Below are 20,207 nucleotides of genomic sequence, written 5' to 3' on the forward strand. Positions count from 1 at the left end.
ACGCTTCAGACTATCTGAAATCGGCATGTGAAACATTATGTATTTTGGTATGTTATTTTCCTTTGCCATTGGTCGGATGGTATCAATCTTCACCACAACGGACCAACTTCGAATTTCTCCCTTCAAAAATAGTGTTTCATTCTTCTCGTATGCATCAATCTTCTGGACTGGTAACCCAAACGCTCATGTCAGCGTCTTTGTTTTGTAATATGATGATGAAGCTTTATTCGGCTGCGGAAGCATTTTTTAAATGCTTCAAATATCTCATCAACACGTTTTTACGTCGAATTTTAATCTGTCTTTACTTTCATCATTTGCGAAGCAACATACAACTAAGAAATTTCTTCTTCAAATCTATCATAAATCAATTGAGTAGCCGATTCAAGTGCTTCAAAAACACTATGATGATATGGCTACGCAATGTCCTTCTCTTCCATAGTTTCTCTCATGTATTTTGGAAATATGTCTTATCCCATGTACGCCTAAAGTGAAAAATCCCAGACGGGTGCGGGTAATTTTATTTTAGGTTGTTAGTTTTTTATATGAGTTTTACTTTTAGAGATTTAGATGTTATTTTTAGGATTAAGTGTTAATTTAGCTTTCACATGTTATTTTTAAGATTTAGATGTTAATTTTAGGATTAGTGAGTTTAATTTTTTTTGTGAAATATTCAATTTTTTTTTCAAATTTAAACATATTTTGGATTTTAAAATAATTATGTTATTTTCAAAACATTTTCCAAACATTGTTTACATTTTACCAATTTCTTATTTTTTTTATAAATATTTTCAATAAATAAATATTTTATAATAAAAGTTTTTTTGCAAAAAAAAAATATTTTTACAAGTTCCCAAAATCTTTTAAGAAGTTGTATAAACAAAAACAATAGATCAAAAGTAATGTTTTATTGATCAATAGAGCAGTAGTACATCATACTGGTCCGGAAAACCCTAGTTCTAGTTGTATGATTCTATAATCAAAGTGTATAATAGTCGATCTTCTTCTTCTAGGGTTGAATAGTCCCGTTTGTAGGAAATTGTAGTATAAATCTAGGTTAGATCCCTTCCATATGAATTAATTATTTTGTTTTCAAAACATTTTCAAAACATTGCTTACATTTTAAAATTTTATTAAATTCTTTATAAATATTTTCAATAATAAAAAAAAAGTTTTAAATATTTTATAATAAAAATGGTTTGGCAAAAAAATATTTTTAACAAGTTCCCAAAATCTTATAAGAAGTTGTATAAACAAGAAGAATAGATCAAAATAATGTTTTATAGAGCAGGAGTACATCATATTGGTCCATAAACCTTAGTTCTAGTTGTATGATTTTATAATCGAAGTGTATAATAGTCGATCTTCTTATTCTAGGGTTTAATAGTCCCTTTTATAGGAAACTGTAGTATAAATCTAGGTTAGATCCTTCCATATCCCTAAAATATGGAATATCTCTCTTTAATAAAAACAAATTCCATTTTACCCATAGGCATCAGGAAAACGCACCTGGAAGCTGCAAGTCATCTACGTAGAAGAAGAAGGTCGATGTCCTGCACAGTCTCTGATGTGGTTTCAGAATCAGATACATAAATCATGCTCCTACGTTCATACGGGTGAGCAGACTTCTGATGGTTTTGACCGTTGACCGAGTGGGAAAGTTGTTTATCCAGGTTGGCCTTCGACTCTTGACATCATAACGTTTTCTTCTGTAATTTCAGCTCCACATATGAAAGATCCATTTTCACTGCACCTAATTATTAGTAACCGGGATTTAATCCATCAGTTATTAGTAACCGGGATTTAATCGGTTCAGGGCTAAACCGGATTGGTTCCTTTCGGCACCCGGAGATGGAAGATCATCTTAATTTGGAAGATAAACGCCGAGTTCTTTTACTCTTTAAAAACTTCTTACAAATTTATCGAGATAAGTTTTTCCTCTTAGGATGAATTGGGGGAAGGGACTTATCATTGGAGATTGATTATCCTTCGGATAATGCCCATAAAAAAATATAACTCCGCTTAATTGAGTAAGTTGGCAAGAGCTTATGCCAACTTGGAGACAAAAAAAGAAAGGCGAGTACATAAAGAGAAGAACGAGAAAACCATTATTTACAAACACACGCTTCTCGACACAAGAGCTAGGCTTTTCACTATTCTCTTTGTTCTTGCCGAGCTAATCATCTTTTCACATAAACTCAGTCTTTACTCTTGTAATGTGTCTCTTGATTAATCAATAAAAATCTTTTAAATAATTCACCATCAAATTTTTGTACACATCCTGTTCCTGTACATGCCGATTCAGATTAAACATCAACAAATAAACCCAACGATACACTTTCGTCGGAAATACACTGTTTTTTCTTTGTAGTGAAAGGCTTTTATAGTAGTGTAGTAAGTTGTCTCACATACTGGGCTAATGCTACTGCATTTTACAAATTGACATCATTCTCACAATGGGTCTCTCTGCGTGATAACGTTGTAAGTTGGACACTGAAAAGTTTAGCAGATCAGGCGACACTCTCAAGTCTATAGACTGAAGGACACAAGAGTTTTCATGAAAACCAAGCTCAGACACCTACTGCAATCTTCAGATTCATCGACTGCTTCATAAGTGATGAGATTCTTGGGAAGAGGACAATCGCACACTTCAATCCCTTTAGGAGTGACCAAACTCACTTTTTACAACATGTTAACTCAGCCTTCTTTAATTTTTCTTTTTGAAGACTGACTTGGCATAGCATTAGCATAAACATTATGTTCCTCATTATCCAATCAACACTTTTTTAAAAGCATTTAGAATAACATTTATGATGCAACTGCTCTCCAAATGCTCTCTACCCAACGCTTTCATATGAAGTTTTTGGTAGAGCATTTGCATTTAAAATATATAAAATTCTTGAAATAATTTAATAGAATTAATTTATTTTATATTATAGTATCACAAATTTTATATATAACCAAATTTTTTATATTTTTAAAAATTAATTTTTATTTTTTTTTAAATTCAAAAACCAATTTTAATAAAATAGTACTTAAAAAGAAACTTAAATGAATATAAAATTTTTCAATAAAATTATTTTGCTTTTAAAATATAATTAATTAAATATAATTCATTATTATCAATAAAATTTAAAAATTAGTAAAAATATATATTATAAATATAATGTATCTATATTATTCAGAAATAAACTAATTATATTTTATATACTAATTTATAAGATAATTTTATATATAAATCATCAATTGCTATACCAATCACTGTATTAATTGCATTTATAAGAGCATTCTGGTTATGTAGCATAATGCTTCTATAGCATAATGCAACTGCTTTGCCATCTGCTTTACCAGTCGAAATCGAAATCAATTTGTTTTGAAGTTGCGGACAGTAAATAAAGAACTAGGAAAGGAAAAGACAACATTTTCAATAGTCCAATAGTCCAAATTTGTAAGATATGAAAGATTCAAACCCTTTAGCAAGTTCTTATTATGTACATTCATTAATATATTTATATTGATTATTTTAAATTATTCAAAAATTATTGTACAAAAATAATTTTACTTCCTAAGTTTGGATATATTATTATTTTGGTAGTTAATATCTTTATTCCATAATATTTAGCATGAATAGTATAATTTCACTGTGCCTGCTTTCGATAAAAAAATTCATCATAAAAAATAAGAAACAAATTCAATACTTCAATAGAAATTTCTACCTGTCACAAATGAACAAAAACCAGAGGAAAAATATCTTTACCTACATTATGTGTATTTCAACTTTTAACCAAAAAAAGCTGAAAACCAAAAAGAGTTAAAAGCTGTTACTTCGGTATATATTTGTCGAGAAGAAAAATTCAAGTAAGGTATAAAATAATCTAAATATTTGGCAAATAAAGAAATGAATTCATAAGAATATGTGAAATCCAACTTAAAAAGAATTTTTAAAAAGATGAAAAAGAAGAGAGAAAAGAAAGATGGAAAGAAAATGATAAGAAATGTATTAATCCTTTTGATAAATTAAACTGAAAAACAAAAATAAAACCAGATTAAACCGAACTAAAACCGAACTGAACACAAACCAAACTGAACTAAAACCAAACCAAACCAAATTAATTTTGGATTGACTTTGGTTCAAGTTTTCTTAGACCCAAATAACCCAAACCAAACCGAACCCGTAACTAAACCGTAATGCCCTACAACATGTTGACTCAGCCTTGTTTTCTTTTTCAAGGCTGACTTGGCTAAGTTCTAAAAAAATTAAAATTTACAAACTCGTCTAATACTAATATGAAATTTACATTTGGCAATAATTTGTGTCTAAGTTCTTGAGTGTCTTTGAGATTAGTTGTTTCCAGCGATTTAACCTAAATATCATAATTCAAACTACTAATGTATTCTGCTGTTTTTAGAATAATGGGGAAAAATCTAGAGACATGTAATATGGATTTTCAGTATTATTAACTCAAAATCAAATCAATTTGTTTTGAATTATGGAGAGCAAAGCAAAAAAAAAAACTAGGAAAATAGGGGGAAAGACAACATTTGCAATAGTCTAATACTCCAAATTTGTAAGATATGAAAGATTCAAACCCTCTATCAAGTTCTTATATATTAACTAATATATTTATATTTATTATTTAAAAGTATACCAAACTTATTGTACAACAATATTTTTACTTCTTAAGTTTGTCTATACTATATTATTTTGTATTTGATTCATTGATTTCATAAGATTTAGCATGAAGTATTCTCTAATTTCATTGTGCCTGCTTTCGATTAAAAAAATTCACCATAAAACAAATAAGAAAAAATTAATATTTTCCATAGAAATTTCCACCCGTCACAAATGAACAAGAACCAGAGAAAAAATATCTTTTCTTATATCATTTTCTGTGTATTTCAAATTTTAACCAAAAAAGCTAAAACCAAAAAAAGAGTTAAAATCTCTTACTTCTGTATTTGCCAAGAAGAAAAATCCTAGTAAGGTATAAAATAATCTAAATATTTGTCAAATAAAGAAACAGAATCAAAAGGATATATGAAATCCAATTTAAATAGAATTTTCGAAAAGATTACATCTTTTCACAAAAGCCATCAAATAAAGGATTCGCCTCACATATTCGGCGCCACCAGCTAGGCTTGCGAGCTCGGCTTAACAGTCCAAATGCTCGGCCTAGGTGCTTGGCCCATAAAGCACGGCTCAGCCCATTAGGTCAAACAAACTTAGGGCGAACATATGAAAATGTTTATCTATAAAAGGAGGACAAGAGCAACTAAGGAGGATATCCAAATCTTATTTTTTCTTGTGACATATTCTAATAACTATAAATTTTTTATCAGTTTCAGTTTTGAAAAACTCTTTTCCACAAAATGTTAACAGTTTTGTATGAAAACATATTGTTGCTTTTATCCACAATTTTCTTATTTTTTTGTCCTTAGAAAGCTTTTGTTGTTTTATAACTTTTCTTTTGTTGTTGTTGCTGCATTGAGATGAAGATATAAGATGGTCGAATAAAAATTCAGAGATGGACACTCTAGAATGTTTCTCCTTCTTCAATGTGATTTTTGTAGTTTTTCTTCCTGGTTATTATAATTTGATGGTTGTGAGATTAAAAAAAAGCCACTTGATGGTCAAACTCTTTAATTGAGTAAAAAAGATCCAAAGATATCATAGATATAATGAATTTTTTTTCTAGATTTTTATATATCTTTAGATGATTCTATTATTTAGAATTTAGGTTACATAAGTGTATGTATTCCAACCTTTATGATTACTAGGTGAACCCCTGCATATACATGTGGGTTTTCAATAAATTTTATATCTCCATCTCAATGCAGCAACAACAACAAAAGAAAAGTTATAAAACAACAAAAAAGCTTTCTAAGGACAAAAAAAAATAAGAAAATTGTGGATAAAAGCAACAATATGTTCTCATACGAAATTATTAGCATTTTGCGTTCAGTAAATGGAAGAATCTGAAGACATTGATTATCGCTCATGATGACCCTCTCACAGAGACTTTTGAGTTTCAAGTAGTGGGAGAGAGCTGTAATAACCTCACAAACTTAAAATATTTGGGTGGTTTAGGAAAAGAGACTGTTGTGGAAATCGTGCGTTACCTCAAGAACATCAAGAGGCTGAGTTTGCAATGCGCTTATGTCAGCAGACCAGGAGTTTTGTTGCTAATTACAGGCCTCCAAAACCTTGCGATCCTTAATGTTTTACATTGTAAAGAGTTTGATGACCAGACGGTAACTATGGACAATATTGTACAAGCCGCCACTCAGAAGCGTGTCAAATTTATTTTTTATTTTTTATTTTTTTTAAGCGTGTCAAATTTATACTTTGTTCAAACAATTGTACTTGCAGAAACAAGCGATGGTTGGAAGGGCTCGGGTCGTATGGTTCTGAGAGTTGGCGAAATAATGAGATAAAAGAACTTGAGTTCTGATCTTCAGAAATAAAATATATCGATGGGAGCGTAATTCTCCTCCTCGGCTTCTATTCTATCCGACAATATCTGTTTCTTGAAGTCTATTTAGGTTCTCTTCAATTAACCTGTAATGTTTTTGTTTTTATTCGCTTTATTTCTATGTATGTAATATGCTGTTCAATAACAACCATTTATCTACCAAAATGGTCTAAATTCTAACATTTATACCAAAAAATGTTTTTCGAAGTTCTTTATCAAATTATCTTGCGATTTCTTAGTAAACTTTTTTAATTTCTTAGTAAACATTACATTTACATATGTAACTCTTAGCCGTGCGAGCACAAATTGTATACATAAGTGATAAACAAAATTTATGCTCTCATTAAGAAAAAAGTATCTTAAAAATATCATTGATACAAAAAAGACTAGAAACAAAAATAATATTTTTTAACATATTTCTTCATGTTTTTCCTATAAACACTAATTGACAAGACTTTAATATTGCTTTAAATTTTATTTTATTAAATAAGATAGCCAAATCACTTAATTTTGCTTGTGACATATTCGAATGAATATAATTTTTTTATCAGTTTCAGTTTTGAAAAACTCTTTTAGACAAAATGATAATAGTTTCGTATGAGAACATGTTGTTGCTTTTTTTCCACATTTTTTTTTAATCCTTAGTAAGCTATTGTTGTTTTAAAACTTTTCTTTTGTTGTTGTACTGCATTGGGATGGAGATATAAGATGGTCGAATAAAAATTAAGAGATGGACACTCTAGAATGTTTTTCCTTCTTCAATGTGATTTTTGTAGTTTTTTTTCGGGTTTTTTGCCAAAACTAACCCACAACTTGATTTTAATCTCAAACCTATACCCAAACTTGAATCAAATGCAAAACTAACCTAAAAACCTAGTAAAATTACAGCTCAACCCCTTGTGACCAAACAAAAAAATAGAAGCCATTTTTACGAATATAGCCCCAGTAAATCGTCTGAGTCGTCTGGACGACTGAAGTTTAAGTCGTCTGGTACCAGTTTATTTTAAAAATAATTTATAAATCTTGTAAAAAAATATTTTGATGCGTGAAAAATAAAAATCAAGTAATTATAAACAGTTTTAAGTGATATAAATTAAGATATGATAAAATTGATTTGTTTTGAAGATAGATGAGTGGAAGTAGTGAATCATGAAATACTTTGGTTTAGGAGTTTGGCAAACATATGTTGTAGTATTGTATGTATTGTTAGGGTTAGATTTTGGAAAACTAAAATGTTTTTTTCAAAAATTAGTTTTCACCTATATGTGTTTATTTATGTGTATAGTAAACACTTTTCAAGTTTGATTTGATTTTATGAAGTCTTTAATTAGATAATTAAGTTTAGGGGTTATGTTTAGGGTGTGGACGACTTATATTTCAGTCGTCTGGTGAAGAAATTAAAACAGACGACTCGTCCAGAAGAGTTTAATATTTTTAGCGGAAAATTAAATATTTTTAGCGGGAAACTAAAATAGAAGACTTTCCAGACGACTTACAAGTAAGTCGTCTTGTTTAAATTATTTAAGCGGGAAAATAATTTTTTTAAAAAATTTTAGGCGGGAATATTTGGACGACTTACATGTAAGTCATCTGTTTTAATTTCTTCACCAGACGACTGAAATGTAAGTCGTCCAGGAAGTCGTCTGAGTAAAAAATATTTAATCTAATTGGATTTTTTGTCTCCCTATATAAAGAAAAATTTACACATTCTCTCTCCTCCTCTCAAATGGCTGCAACAAAAATGTAATGTTCATCATTCTAAAACTCTCCAACCTCTCTCTAATCTCTTTGACTTGAAAACACCAAACTTTATATGAATTTTTCAGTTTTGTCTCATGTATTTCTTACTAATCTAACTCTTTTACAGGTTTTTAATCAAATGGTACTCATCTTCCACTAATTTAAAGGTAAATCTATTAATTTTAGATATGTATTTTTGTGTGTTCTATAAATGTAGATTTATCTAATCTTCCACTCATTTTCTCTATTTTTAAGTCATTTGAACGTTTTTGGATATGCAGGTTTTGCATATCTGGATTTGATATGCAGGTTTTTCAGATCTGGATTTGATAAACCTGCATATCCAAAAACGTTCTAATGGCTTAAAGACAGAAAAAATTAGTGGAATATTAGTTCCGATCTCTAAATCACAATATTTATTTAATAAAATCTATGATGTATGAAAATTTCCATATTCTAAATTGTTTATCTATAGATCTACCTTTACAGTATTTTAACCTAATATCTTAAGGGTTTTTTGCAGAATTGACCTATAACTTAAAGTCAAACACAAAAGTAACCTTTTTTTTTTTTTAAATTGGTTTTGCCCTATTCACCCCACAAGTTCATATAATTTACGAAAAAGCCATTAATTTTTTTTTTTTTTTTTTTCGAAAATGACATTTTTACTCTCTCACCCTCATCATCTTCAAGTAATTACAAGATTGTCATTGTCATCAATACCACAACCACCATGAACAACCAATTTGAAGCTCTTAATGCTCCCAAAATCGATTTACCCTTCTTCTTTTTCCATTCTTGTGAACTAAACACAACATATCTCTCACTTTCTCTCCACAATGAGCTAAAAAAACCTAAGATTTTGATTCTAAATTTTTTATGGTTCATAGAGTCATAGAAGCTAACGATTCTGGGTGGGTTACTTTCGTTTGTGATTCTGTGTGCTTGGAGAAGCCTTATTTATGCTAAGGAACTTATCTCACCAATTTAAGGTATGACTTCGAGTTTTTTTCCAGATCTGTTCGTCAGACGACTTACTTGGGAAGTCGTCTGGCTGTAGACAACTTACCTGGAAGTCGTCTGGTCAACGCAGAGGTTATTTTTGCAATTGACTTTGAAATCTGTAACCTGAGACTACTGAAAGTTAAGTCGTCTGTTTTTGTTTGGTTTCAAAAAAATTTCCAAAGAACCTAGACGACTTACATTTCAGTCGTCATAGGTTAGTTTTGCATTTGACTGGATAATTTCAGAAGTTTGACTTCCCCAGACGACTTACATTTCAGTCGTCTGGCGAAAATTAAAATAATAATATTTTTTTAAAAGTAGACGACTTACAGTTAAGTCGTCTACTTTTAAAAAAATATTATTATTTTAATTTTCGCCAGACGACTGAAATGTAAGTCGTCTGAGGAAGTCAAACTTTTGAAATTATCCAGTCAAATGCAAAACTAACCTATGACGACTGAAATGTAAGTCGTCTAGGTTCTTTGGAAATTTTTTTGAAACCAAACAAAAACAGACGACTTAACTTTCAGTCGTCTCAGGTTACAGATTTCAAAGTCAATTGCAAAAATAACCTCTGCGTTGACCAGACGACTTCCAGGTAAGTTGTCTACAGCCAGACGACTTCCCAAGTAAGTCGTCTGACGAACAGATCTGGAAAAAAACTCGATGTCATACCTTAAATTGGTGAGATAAGTTCCTTAGCATACATAAGGCTTCTCCAAGCACACAGAATCACAAACGAAAGTAACCCACCCAGAATCGTTAGCTTCTATGACTCTATGAACCATAAAAAATTTAGAATCAAAATCTTGGGTTTTTTTAGTTCATTGTGGAGAGAAAATGAGAGATATGTTGTGTTTAGTTCACAAGAATGGAAAAAGAAGAAGGGTAAATCGATTTTGGGAGCATTAAGAGCTTCAAATTGGTTGTTCATGGTGGTTGTGGTATTGATGACAATGCCAATCTTGTAATTACTTGAAGATGATGAGGGTGAGAGAGTAAAAATGTCATTTTCGAAAAAAAATGAAAAAAAAAATTGATGGCATTTTTGTAAATTATATGAACTTGTGGGGTGAATAGGGCAAAACCAATTTTCAAAAAAAAAAAAGGTTAATTTTGTGTTTGACTTTAAGTTATAGGTCAATTCTGCAAAAAGTTTTTTTTCTTCCTGATTATTATAATAATTTGATGGTTGTGAGATTAAAAAAAAAAGCCATTTGATGGTCAAACTCTTTAATTGAGTAGAAAAGATCCAAAGATATAATGAAATTTTTTTCTAGATTTTTATATATCTTTAGATGATTCTATTATTTAGAATTTGGGTTACATAAGTGTATGTATTCCAACCTTTATGATTACTAGGTGAACCCCTGCATATACATGTGGGTTTTCAATAAATATTTTCTAATTTAATGTCTTGTTTTTTTGAATATTTCTTTTAGTATTTCAATTATAAGATTGAAAATTTTGGTTATAAATCTTATTATCATGTAAACCCCTAACTTTTTAAGATTGAAAGTTAACTTGCGGTTTGTTATTATACTTCCTAATTAGCTTTGCGCCTTTCATCATCACTCTATCACAATAAGTGTTTTTCTTCTTCTGAGCCCCGCTCCCTTCCTCCTTTCGTTCTCAGACACTCTTCAACTTCTACGAAATCCAATTGCAAATCCTTCCACCAGAGCAGAAGATAATCGCTATAAGAATTGAAATGTTGAATCTGTTAGAGCATTCAAATATTTTTAGAGAGTAATTGTAGTTTACAATATTGAAAGTACTTACAGACCTTTAATAAATACACTAGGATAAGACAATAAATTTATATGAAAATTATTTTAAAAATCTCGTATAAAAAATAAAATTTATATTATTTATCGAATTAATATTTTTGGCCCTTAAACAATTTTTTTAAAAACATTTTTTTGTTAATTACATAATGCTTTTTTTACAAATGAACTGATCAAAAATTTTAAAATATTTTGGGTCAAAAAATTATTTATCGCATAAAAACCTAACGTTTAGGCCGAAGAATCTTATACCTACTATTTGGTTACAATGAAACTATGTCATCTAGATTTTATATCATGATTTAGCAATTTAAAAGTTAATTATGGTTATGATAAATTTACTTTCACGTGTCAATCCTATCTATCTTCGATATTTTTCTCATTTTTGTGTCATTTTGGTTATTGTTCGATATAAATGTTGATTTCTGAGTTTATTCTTGTTTCTTTTTTTTATTTTGACCTGAGATTTAGAAAATGTTTAAGATTCAAAATTATTAAAGAGATATATACTTAGGTTAAGATCTGCTCCTTATGCAAAATAAATATTTTATATTTATTACTTATTTATTTTTGCATATTATGAAATAATAAAATAATAATTATATATTAAATAACTAAGAAATCAGTTTCTATTATGTAATAAATTGGCTTGCACATATAAATCAAATAACTGCTCTTGTTTATTCGCAATCATTTTAGGATAAACAAATCAAAACAATAAATCTTATCTATTGTATGTGATATATAATTAAATTTAAACGATATGAAGTATATATAATTATATTAACATAATCACCTATTAAAATAAAATTATTTATTTATATGATTTTATTATCATTGTATCTTATTATAGAAAAAAAATAAACATTGATCACAAACGTTTATGTAAGACTTTTAACAGTTTTAGTAATTTACACTTGTTTTGAAAAATTTAAAATATGACATATACAAAAAAAATATAAATTTTTAATATATGATTAATGTAATTATGTAATTTACTTTAATAATAAAGAATTAGACAAAAATGATAGAAAAATACAAATTATTAGCAACTCTTCATTATTTAAAATTATTAATTACTATATATATATATATATATATATATATATATATAATAATCACATTAGGTAATTCTGTAGGTTTTATTTAAGAAAATAATATATAATAAATTTCAATTTGATAAATGAATGGTCCATAATAGACATACTACATAATATAACATTCCCTAGCAATTTAATTTTGGACTAACAAAATTCTCAATTGATTTTCAAACCGTCACATAAACAAATTAACATTTCAATTAAATGATAACTCAGCATATGACAGTTTTTTAATTATTACAAACTACATGTTCTAAAATTTTTAAATGTTTCTCTATTAATATATAGAGAATGTTAAACCATTGATCATTAATTATTAACATAATAATTTTAACAATTTTAGTAATTTTTTCATTTTTTAAAATGCAAAATATAACATATACGAAAAAATCTATATTTTAATTTTATAGCTAATTTGATTGTTTAATTTATTTTAATAATATAAAATTAAACAAAAACGATGGATGAGATATAAATTGTTATCAAATCTTTATTATTCGAATCATTAATTGTCATATATATATATATATATATATATATATATATATATTAGTCATATTTGGTAATTCCGTAGTTTTTATTTAAGGAAAGAAAATAAAATAGTAATTGTACACTTTAATTAATTTTATGATTTGTTTAATGAAAAGTATAATATATACTTAATTGGACCAACATATTTTCTAAAGATTTTGAATTTCATTCTGGTGACGACACTTAAAGGTTGTAATGTTTCTCAATTAATATATAAGGGATATGAGAGTGTTCTTGATTGCTTGCTGTAGAGATAGTAATCGTAATTTACACTACTTTTTTTTACATATATTCCTTGAGAAAAACTATTAAAAAAAACTAAAACTATTGCTATAGCTATTGAAAAAAACTCATAACTATAAACATACAGCTGGGACCACCTCTAATTCTCTGTCTTTCAACTGAAATTCGCTCATGTATTTGATTAGAAGGCTGCATTGCTTTGTTTCATTCTTGGCAGCATTGCACCACTTCTTACCTCTATGTGCAGAGTTTCATTCTTTGAAACGTTCATTGGGTTGGTAAATCTGAAGAGAATAGTATCAACTGGAATTCATGCCTATTCATTTGATGTAATTAAACTTTAGATATTCATAACCTTTTGGCATCAAAATAGAATTTAACTAGTATAGCACCTTTCACCTAAGCGTTGTCTATCATATCACTCTCTGTGGCGTAGGTAGAAAACTAACAATTTTTTTTTGATAAATACACCATCAATAATGTTTTTGAAAACTACACTATCTACTAAGTGAATTGACTAAATTATCCTTTTCAAATATTTTAAACTATCTTAATATTCAAATTAAACCGAACTAAAACTGAACTGAAAAATACAAATTAAACCAAATTAAACCGAACTAAAACTGAGCTAAAACCGAACTGAACACAAACTAAACCGAACTAAAACCAAACCAAATTAATTTTGGATTGACTTTGGTTCAAGTTTTCTTAGACCCAAATAACCCAAACCAAACTGAACCCGTAACTAAACCGAAATGCCATACAACATGTTGACTCAGCCTTGTTTTCTTTTTCAAGGCTGACTTGACTAAGTTCTAAAAAATTTTAAATTTACAAACTCGTCTAATATTAATATGAAATTTACATTTGGCAATAACTTGTGTCTAAGTTCTTGAGTGTCTTTGAGATTAGTTGTTTCCAGCTATTTAACCTAAATATCATAATTCAAACTACTAATGTATTGCTGTTTTAGAATAATGGGGAAAAATCTAGAGACATGTAATATGGATTTTCAGTATTATTAAATCCAAATCAAATCAATTTGTTTTGAACTAATGTAGAACAAAGCAAAAAAAAAGACTAGGAAAATAGGGGAAAGACAACATTTGCAATAGTCTAATAGTCCAAATTTGTAAGATATGAAAGATTCAAACCCTCTATCAAGTTCTTATATATTTACTAATATATTTATATTTATTATATAAAATTATACCAAAATTATTGTACAAAAATATTTTTACTTCTTAAGTTTGGCTATACTATATTATTTTGTATTTGATTCATTGATTTCATAAGATTTAGCATGAAATATTCTCTAATTTCATTGTGCCTGCTTTCGATAAAAAAATCACCATAAAACAAATAAGAAAAAAATAATATTTTCCATAAAAATTTCCACCCGTCACAAATGAACAAGAACCAGAGAAAAAATATCTTTTCGTATATCATTTTCTGTGTATTTCAATTTTTAACCAAAAAAACTAAAACCCAAAAAAGAGTTAAAATCTCTTACTCCTGTATTTGTCAAGAAGAAAAATCCTAGTAAGGTATAAAATATTTGGCAAATAAAGAAACAAAATCAAAAGGATATATGAAATCCAACTTAAATAGAATTTTCGAAAAGATTACATCCATTCACAAAAGCCATCAAATAAAGGATTCGCCTCACATAGTCGGCTTGACTTTACTCGGCACCACCAGCTCGGCTTGTGAGCTCGGCTTGTGAGCTCGGCTTAACAGCCCAAATGCTCGGTCTAGGTGCTTGGCCCATAAAGCACGGCTCAGCCCATTAGGTCAAACAAACTTAGGACGAACATATGAAAATGTTTATCTATAAAAGGAGGACAAGAGCAACTAAGGAGGAGATCCAAACTTGAACACACACATAGACTGACAGCTATAAATTAGGATTTTGCTCTTTGCTCTTCTCTCCGACTTTTACTTTCCTGGCTAGCTCAGACGACAAAAGGCGAGTTTTCCTCTGCAGACTGCAGAGAGATATAAATATGTAGCAAATTGTGTTTCTGTTGTCAAGATTATTAGAAAAATGGTTAAATAGATCCAATAACATAGTTTTCGTTCGAATTCAAAACTATTATTGTTCTCATGTTTTTCTTCCTCCTTTTTTTGTTCAAGATCTTGTTTGGATTCAAGATTCTGTCTATCTATAATGTCTTAACCGTGTTCTCATTTGTATGCATGTAGTTGAGCCGTGATGGACAAGGCAGACAGCTCAAGACAAGTTTCAAAATGGAAAACTCTGGACAGGGGCATACTTTCCGTTATCTTCCGCAAGCTAAACGTAGAGGACCTTACCATGGGAGCGTCAGGCGTCTGCATCTCCTGGTTCCTTGCCGCCCACAATAAAAGTCTATGGAACACTGTTGACCTTGATAAGTTCCGACAAACAGATAAAGACCTATAACTTAATGAACTAAGATATAGGATTGTTTTTACGGCATAGAGCCACTTTTTGGGAGAAGATTTCCCAGTTAGGACAGAATAGAGAAACTGCCTGGTTGTTATCAGGAGACTTTAATGATATTCTAGAAAACAAGGAGAAAGTGGGAGGTCCCGAAAGATGCGAAGGTTCTTTCATTCCGTTCCGTAGTTTTGTCTCCCAAAATGGTTTATGGGATGTCAAGCATATCGGAAACTCCCTGTCTTGGAGAGGTCAACGCGGTTCCCACTACATCAGATCTCGCTTGGACCGATCCCTTGCAAACTGCGCATGGTTTGACATGTTCCCTGCAGGGCGTTGCGATTACCTCCGTTTTGAGGGTTCTGACCATCGACCGATTGTCACTTATCTGGATACCTCTACAGTAAAGCGAAAGCGCCTTTTTAGGTATGATAGAGGTATCAAAGAGGACCCTGAAGCTAGAAAAGTAATTGAAGAGGCGTGGAAGAAAGATACTCCGCAACAAGTGGAGTCCAAAATAAAGAGATGCCGGATTGAGCTGATCAAATGGTCAAAATCTAAGAAGGAAAATAGCGCAAAAACAATCCTAGAGCTTCAGAAGAAGTTGGAGGAGAACCTGTCCTCGGATACTCCTTCCATAGAGATCATCCAAGAGCTCTCGTTGGCTTTGGCTAAAGCATATAAGGCTGAGGAACTGTTTTGGAGGCAGAGAAGTCGTATCATGTGGCTGCAAGGGGGTGACCGTAACAGTGCTTATTTTCATGCAGTCACTAAAGGAAGAAGATCTTTCAATCGCCTCACCACTATTGAAAACGAAATGGGAGTACCTTTTCATGAGGAAGTAGAAATTGGAGAGGTGTTTGCAGATTACTACTCAAAGCTTTTCACCTCAAATGGAGCTCATAACTTAGAAGCGGTGGAGGAAGCAGTCACAGCAAGAATAACTCCTGAGATCAACCAAACCCTCTCAACAAGTCCTACGGATGCAGAGATCCTACTGGCAGTCAAGAGCATCCATTCGGATAAGGCACCGGGGCCAGATGGGTTCTCGGCAGGATTCTACCATTCTTTTTGGGACTTGATTGGAGTTGATATTTGCCGAGAGTCCGACATTTTTTGAGTCAGGAAAAATGGACAAAAGGATCAATGAGACTCATATATGCCTGCTCCCAAAGATCTCGGGACTCAAATGCCCCTCGGAGTTCCGTCCCATTGCTCTCTGCAATGTGCGATACAAGATAATAGCAAAGATCCTAACTCTTCGGCTTCAGAAGTTCCTTGATACCATAGTCTTGGTGCATCAATCTGCCTTCATCCCGGGGAGTGCGATCACGGACAACATCTTGATTACCCATGAGACCCTACACTTTTTAAAAGTGTCAGAGGCAACTAAACGATGCTCAATGGTTGTCAAAACCGACATGAGCAAAGCCTATGACCGAATTGAGTGGGCATTTCTCGAAAAAGTTCTTCAACAATTTGGTTTTGAAGCGGTATGGATCAATTGGGTAATGGAGCGTGTCACCACAGTCTCCTATTCTTACCTTATTAATGGAGCACCCTATGGAAGAGTCTATCCGAAGAGAGGACTGCGACAAGGAGGCCCCCTATCTCCTTACCTCTTCATTCTTTGTACAGAGGTACTTACGGGTCTGTGTTTTAGAGAACAACAATCTGGCTGCTTCAATGGTCAGAGAGTAGCTCGCAAAAGCCCCCTGGTCAACCATTTGTTGTTTGCTGATGATACTGTCTTCTTCAGCAGCACTAGTATAAAAAGCTGTACCTCTTTAATGAGGATCCTTAAGAGATATGAAGATTGCTCAGGTCAATGCATAAATCTCGAAAAATCTACCATCTCTTTCTCATCAAGAACCCCGGAAGCAATCATGACTCAAGTTAAAATATCAGTTGGGATTGATAAGGCGGGAGGAATGGGAAAGTACCTGGGCTTACCTGAAACGTTTGGCCGCTGCAAGAGAGATGTGTTCACGGGCTTGGTTGATAAAATCTGGCAGCGATCTCACTCTTGGCCAACAAAATTCCTTTCTGGTGCAGGGAAGCATGTGCTCCTACAAACTGTCCTCTCTGCCTTCCCAAACTACTCCATGTTGAGTTTCAAAATCCCAAAGTCCCTATGCAAGCGCATACAATCGGTTCTCACCAGATTTTGGTGGGATAGCGCTCCAGATAAGAAGAAGATGGCATGGGTTTTGTGGGACAGAATGGCTACGCCAAAATGTATGGGAGGTTTGGGGTTTAAAAATTTGGAATCTTTTAATGATGCCCTTCTTGCCAAGCTGGGTTGGAGAATCATGAACAATCCAGATGCATTACTTTCTCGGGTGTTGAAAAGGAAATACTTTTGGGACTGCTCATTCCTAGAGAGCTCACCAAAGCAAGCATCTTCCCATGGATGGACCGGGATAATGGCAGGGAAAGCGCTGCTTGAGAAAGGTATGGGATTCTTGGTGGGGGATGGTGAAACTTTCAAGGTATGGTCAAATGCTTGGCTCTCCCCCTCTCAGCCTCTGACGCAGATAGGACCACCAACTTTCGAAAACCAAAAGCTTAAAGTAAAAGACCTCCTGCTCCCGGACTCTAACGCTTGGAACTTGCCCTAAATCCGACTCCATTTACCTCACTATGAGGATGTTATAAGACAGCTGATTCCCAGTGCTTTGAAACCACCAGATAGGCAGGTCTGGCTTGGAGAAAGTAACGGCATCTACTCAACCAAATCAGGCTACAAGATGGACAATATCTAAGTCCCAACTCAAAACCCTCATGGTTTCGACTGGATAAAACATGTCTGGAAGTTGGACTCTCCAGGCAAGATCCAACACTTCCTCTAGCGAGCTCTGAATAATGCTCTCCCTGTGGTAGAGCTTCTCATTCATAGAGGAATGGAAGTTGAACCATCTTGTAAAGTATGTGGAGAACTAGAAACCATTGATCATGTTCTCTTGCATTGCTCTTTTGCCCAAAGAACTTGGGAACTGGCTCCAACTCAACTTGCATCAAGCCAGGCGCTACCTTCAAATTCCCTCCAACAACTGCTCTCTCTGGTACCGAAAGTTCTCAATCTTCCCCCTTAGGGATTAACCTGTTCTCCGCTGTCCCCCTGGATAATTTGGAACCTTTGGACAGCAAGGAACAAAAGGATTTTTGAGAACAAAATCTACTCTGCTGAAGAGACTCTTTCTAAAGCTATTAGGGATGCAAAAGAGTGGGAAGGAGCAAAGAAGATACCTGCTGTGATAGAAAATCCAAGGCAGAATCCTATGAGCCAAATTGATTCTATGATCCCAACTTGTTGGGTTGATGGTGCATGGAATGCGGGTTTTAAATGTGCTGGTTTTGGTTGGTTTATACATGATAAGCAATCTAAGCTGGAGATTAAAGGTGCGGCATCCTGCTGCCATGTTGCATCTGCGCTAACAGCTGAAGCTCTGGCCCTCCGAGAAGCACTACAGGTGGCCTCTAATGAGGGTCTATCACACCTCAAGATCATGTCGGACTCAAGTGTCCTCATCTCTGCCCGGCGATCAGGGACGGTTCTGAATGAGATAGCGGGACTTCTCCATGAAATTAGTCACCTCATTTCTCTCTTCTCAACCTTTTCTTTTGTTGTAATCTCACGTTCAGTAAACACTGTAGCCGATGGGCTTGCGAAAGCTGCTCTTGCAGCTCTTTGTCTTCAAAACATTGTATGAATGCTTTAGTATGAATTAATCCTTTGACCAAAAAAAATAGGATTGATACGGAAAACTTCCAGAATTCTGACATTAGTGAAACAAGCAGAAGTCTCAGGAATATCACCAAGTTTAGCCGCAGTGTCCCGGTGAATTTGGTTTTTGGCTGTTGTTCCTCTTTAGATGACGAAATTCTCATGTTCGCTGCTGCCAGGTAAATCCCATCCTTAAAACTGAATTGAAAAAAAAAACTGATTTGTGTTTGTAGTGTGTCTCATTTTCTTTTGTTTCATGATAGCATGCCAAACATAGAGAAACTTGTTTTGCCGCGCTGGTGCTACCTATCCAAGAATTCATTTGGGTTTGCGTTCAGTAAATGGAAGAATCTGAAGACATTGATTATCGCTCATGATGTCCCTCTCACAGAGACTTTTGAGTTTCAAGTAGTGGGAGAGAACTGTAGTAACCTCACAAACTTAAAATATTTGGGTGGTTTAGGAAAAGAGACTGCTGAGGAAATCGTGCGTTACTTCAAGAACATCAAGAGGCTGAGTTTGCAATGCGCTTATGTCAGCGGACCAGGAGTTTTGTTGCTAATTACAGGCCTCCAAAACCTTGCGATCCTTAATGTTTCACATTGTAAAGAGTTTGATGACGAGACGGTAACTATGGACAATATTGTACAAGCCGCCACTCAGAAGCGTGTCAGATTTATACGTTGTTCAAACAATTGTACTTGCAGAAACAAGCGATGGTTGGAAGGGCTCAGGACGTATGGTTCTGAGAGTTGGCGAAAAGATGAGATAAAGGAACTTGAGTTCTGAACTTCAAAAAAAAATATAAATCGATGGGACTCCACCTCGGCTTCTATTCTATCCGACATTATCTGTTTCTTGAAGTCTATTTAGGTTCTCTTCATTTAACGTGTAATGTTTTTGTTTTTATTCGCTTTATTTCTATATATGTAATATGCTGTTCAACAACAACTATATATCTTCCAAAATGGGAAAAACGTCAATAAAATCCCAAACTTTACAAAATAAGCTAAAAAAGCCTCAACTTTTAAGTAAACCAAAATATTCTCAAACTTTAAAAAAATTCCTAAAATAATCATGAAGTTATATTGACTCGGTCATTTTAAACATTTTGAAGTTAACTGTTAACTTTTTATAAACTTCCGTTAATTAATATACGATGTGTTTTACTTTATCATTAAG

The 20,207-nt window shown here is 32.3% G+C and overlaps 1 protein-coding gene and 1 pseudogene across 1 annotated transcript; both read left to right on the plus strand.

Moving 5' to 3' along the window:
- The first annotated feature begins 5,522 nt into the window (after positions 1-5,522).
- LOC106330043 (putative F-box protein At4g11580) lies at positions 5,523-6,449 on the plus strand. Its single transcript, XM_013768607.1, has 3 exons — positions 5,523-5,555; positions 5,947-6,291; positions 6,327-6,449. The coding sequence occupies exons 1-3, from the start codon at positions 5,523-5,525 to the stop codon at positions 6,447-6,449; spliced, it is 501 nt and encodes a 166-aa protein (XP_013624061.1).
- An 8,642-nt stretch (positions 6,450-15,091) lies between these two features.
- On the plus strand, positions 15,092-19,814 carry LOC106334349 (annotated as a pseudogene).
- The last annotated feature ends 393 nt before the right edge of the window (positions 19,815-20,207 follow it).

The sequence above is a fragment of the Brassica oleracea genome, chromosome C3, assembly GCF_000695525.1.
Source record: "Brassica oleracea var. oleracea cultivar TO1000 chromosome C3, BOL, whole genome shotgun sequence".
Lineage (NCBI taxonomy): Eukaryota > Viridiplantae > Streptophyta > Magnoliopsida > Brassicales > Brassicaceae > Brassica > Brassica oleracea.

Excerpts from the sequence above, each read along its gene's own strand:
- LOC106330043 (XM_013768607.1), top strand. The coding sequence starts at position 5,523 with ATGGACACTCTAGAATGTTTCTCCTTCTTCAAT. Across the intron at positions 5,556-5,946 it reads AATGTTTCTCCTTCTTCAAT|CATTTTGCGTTCAGTAAATG; the intron begins GTGATTTTTGTA and ends CGAAATTATTAG. Across the intron at positions 6,292-6,326 it reads AAGCCGCCACTCAGAAGCGT|CGTGTCAAATTTATACTTTG; the intron begins GTCAAATTTATT and ends ATTTTTTTTAAG.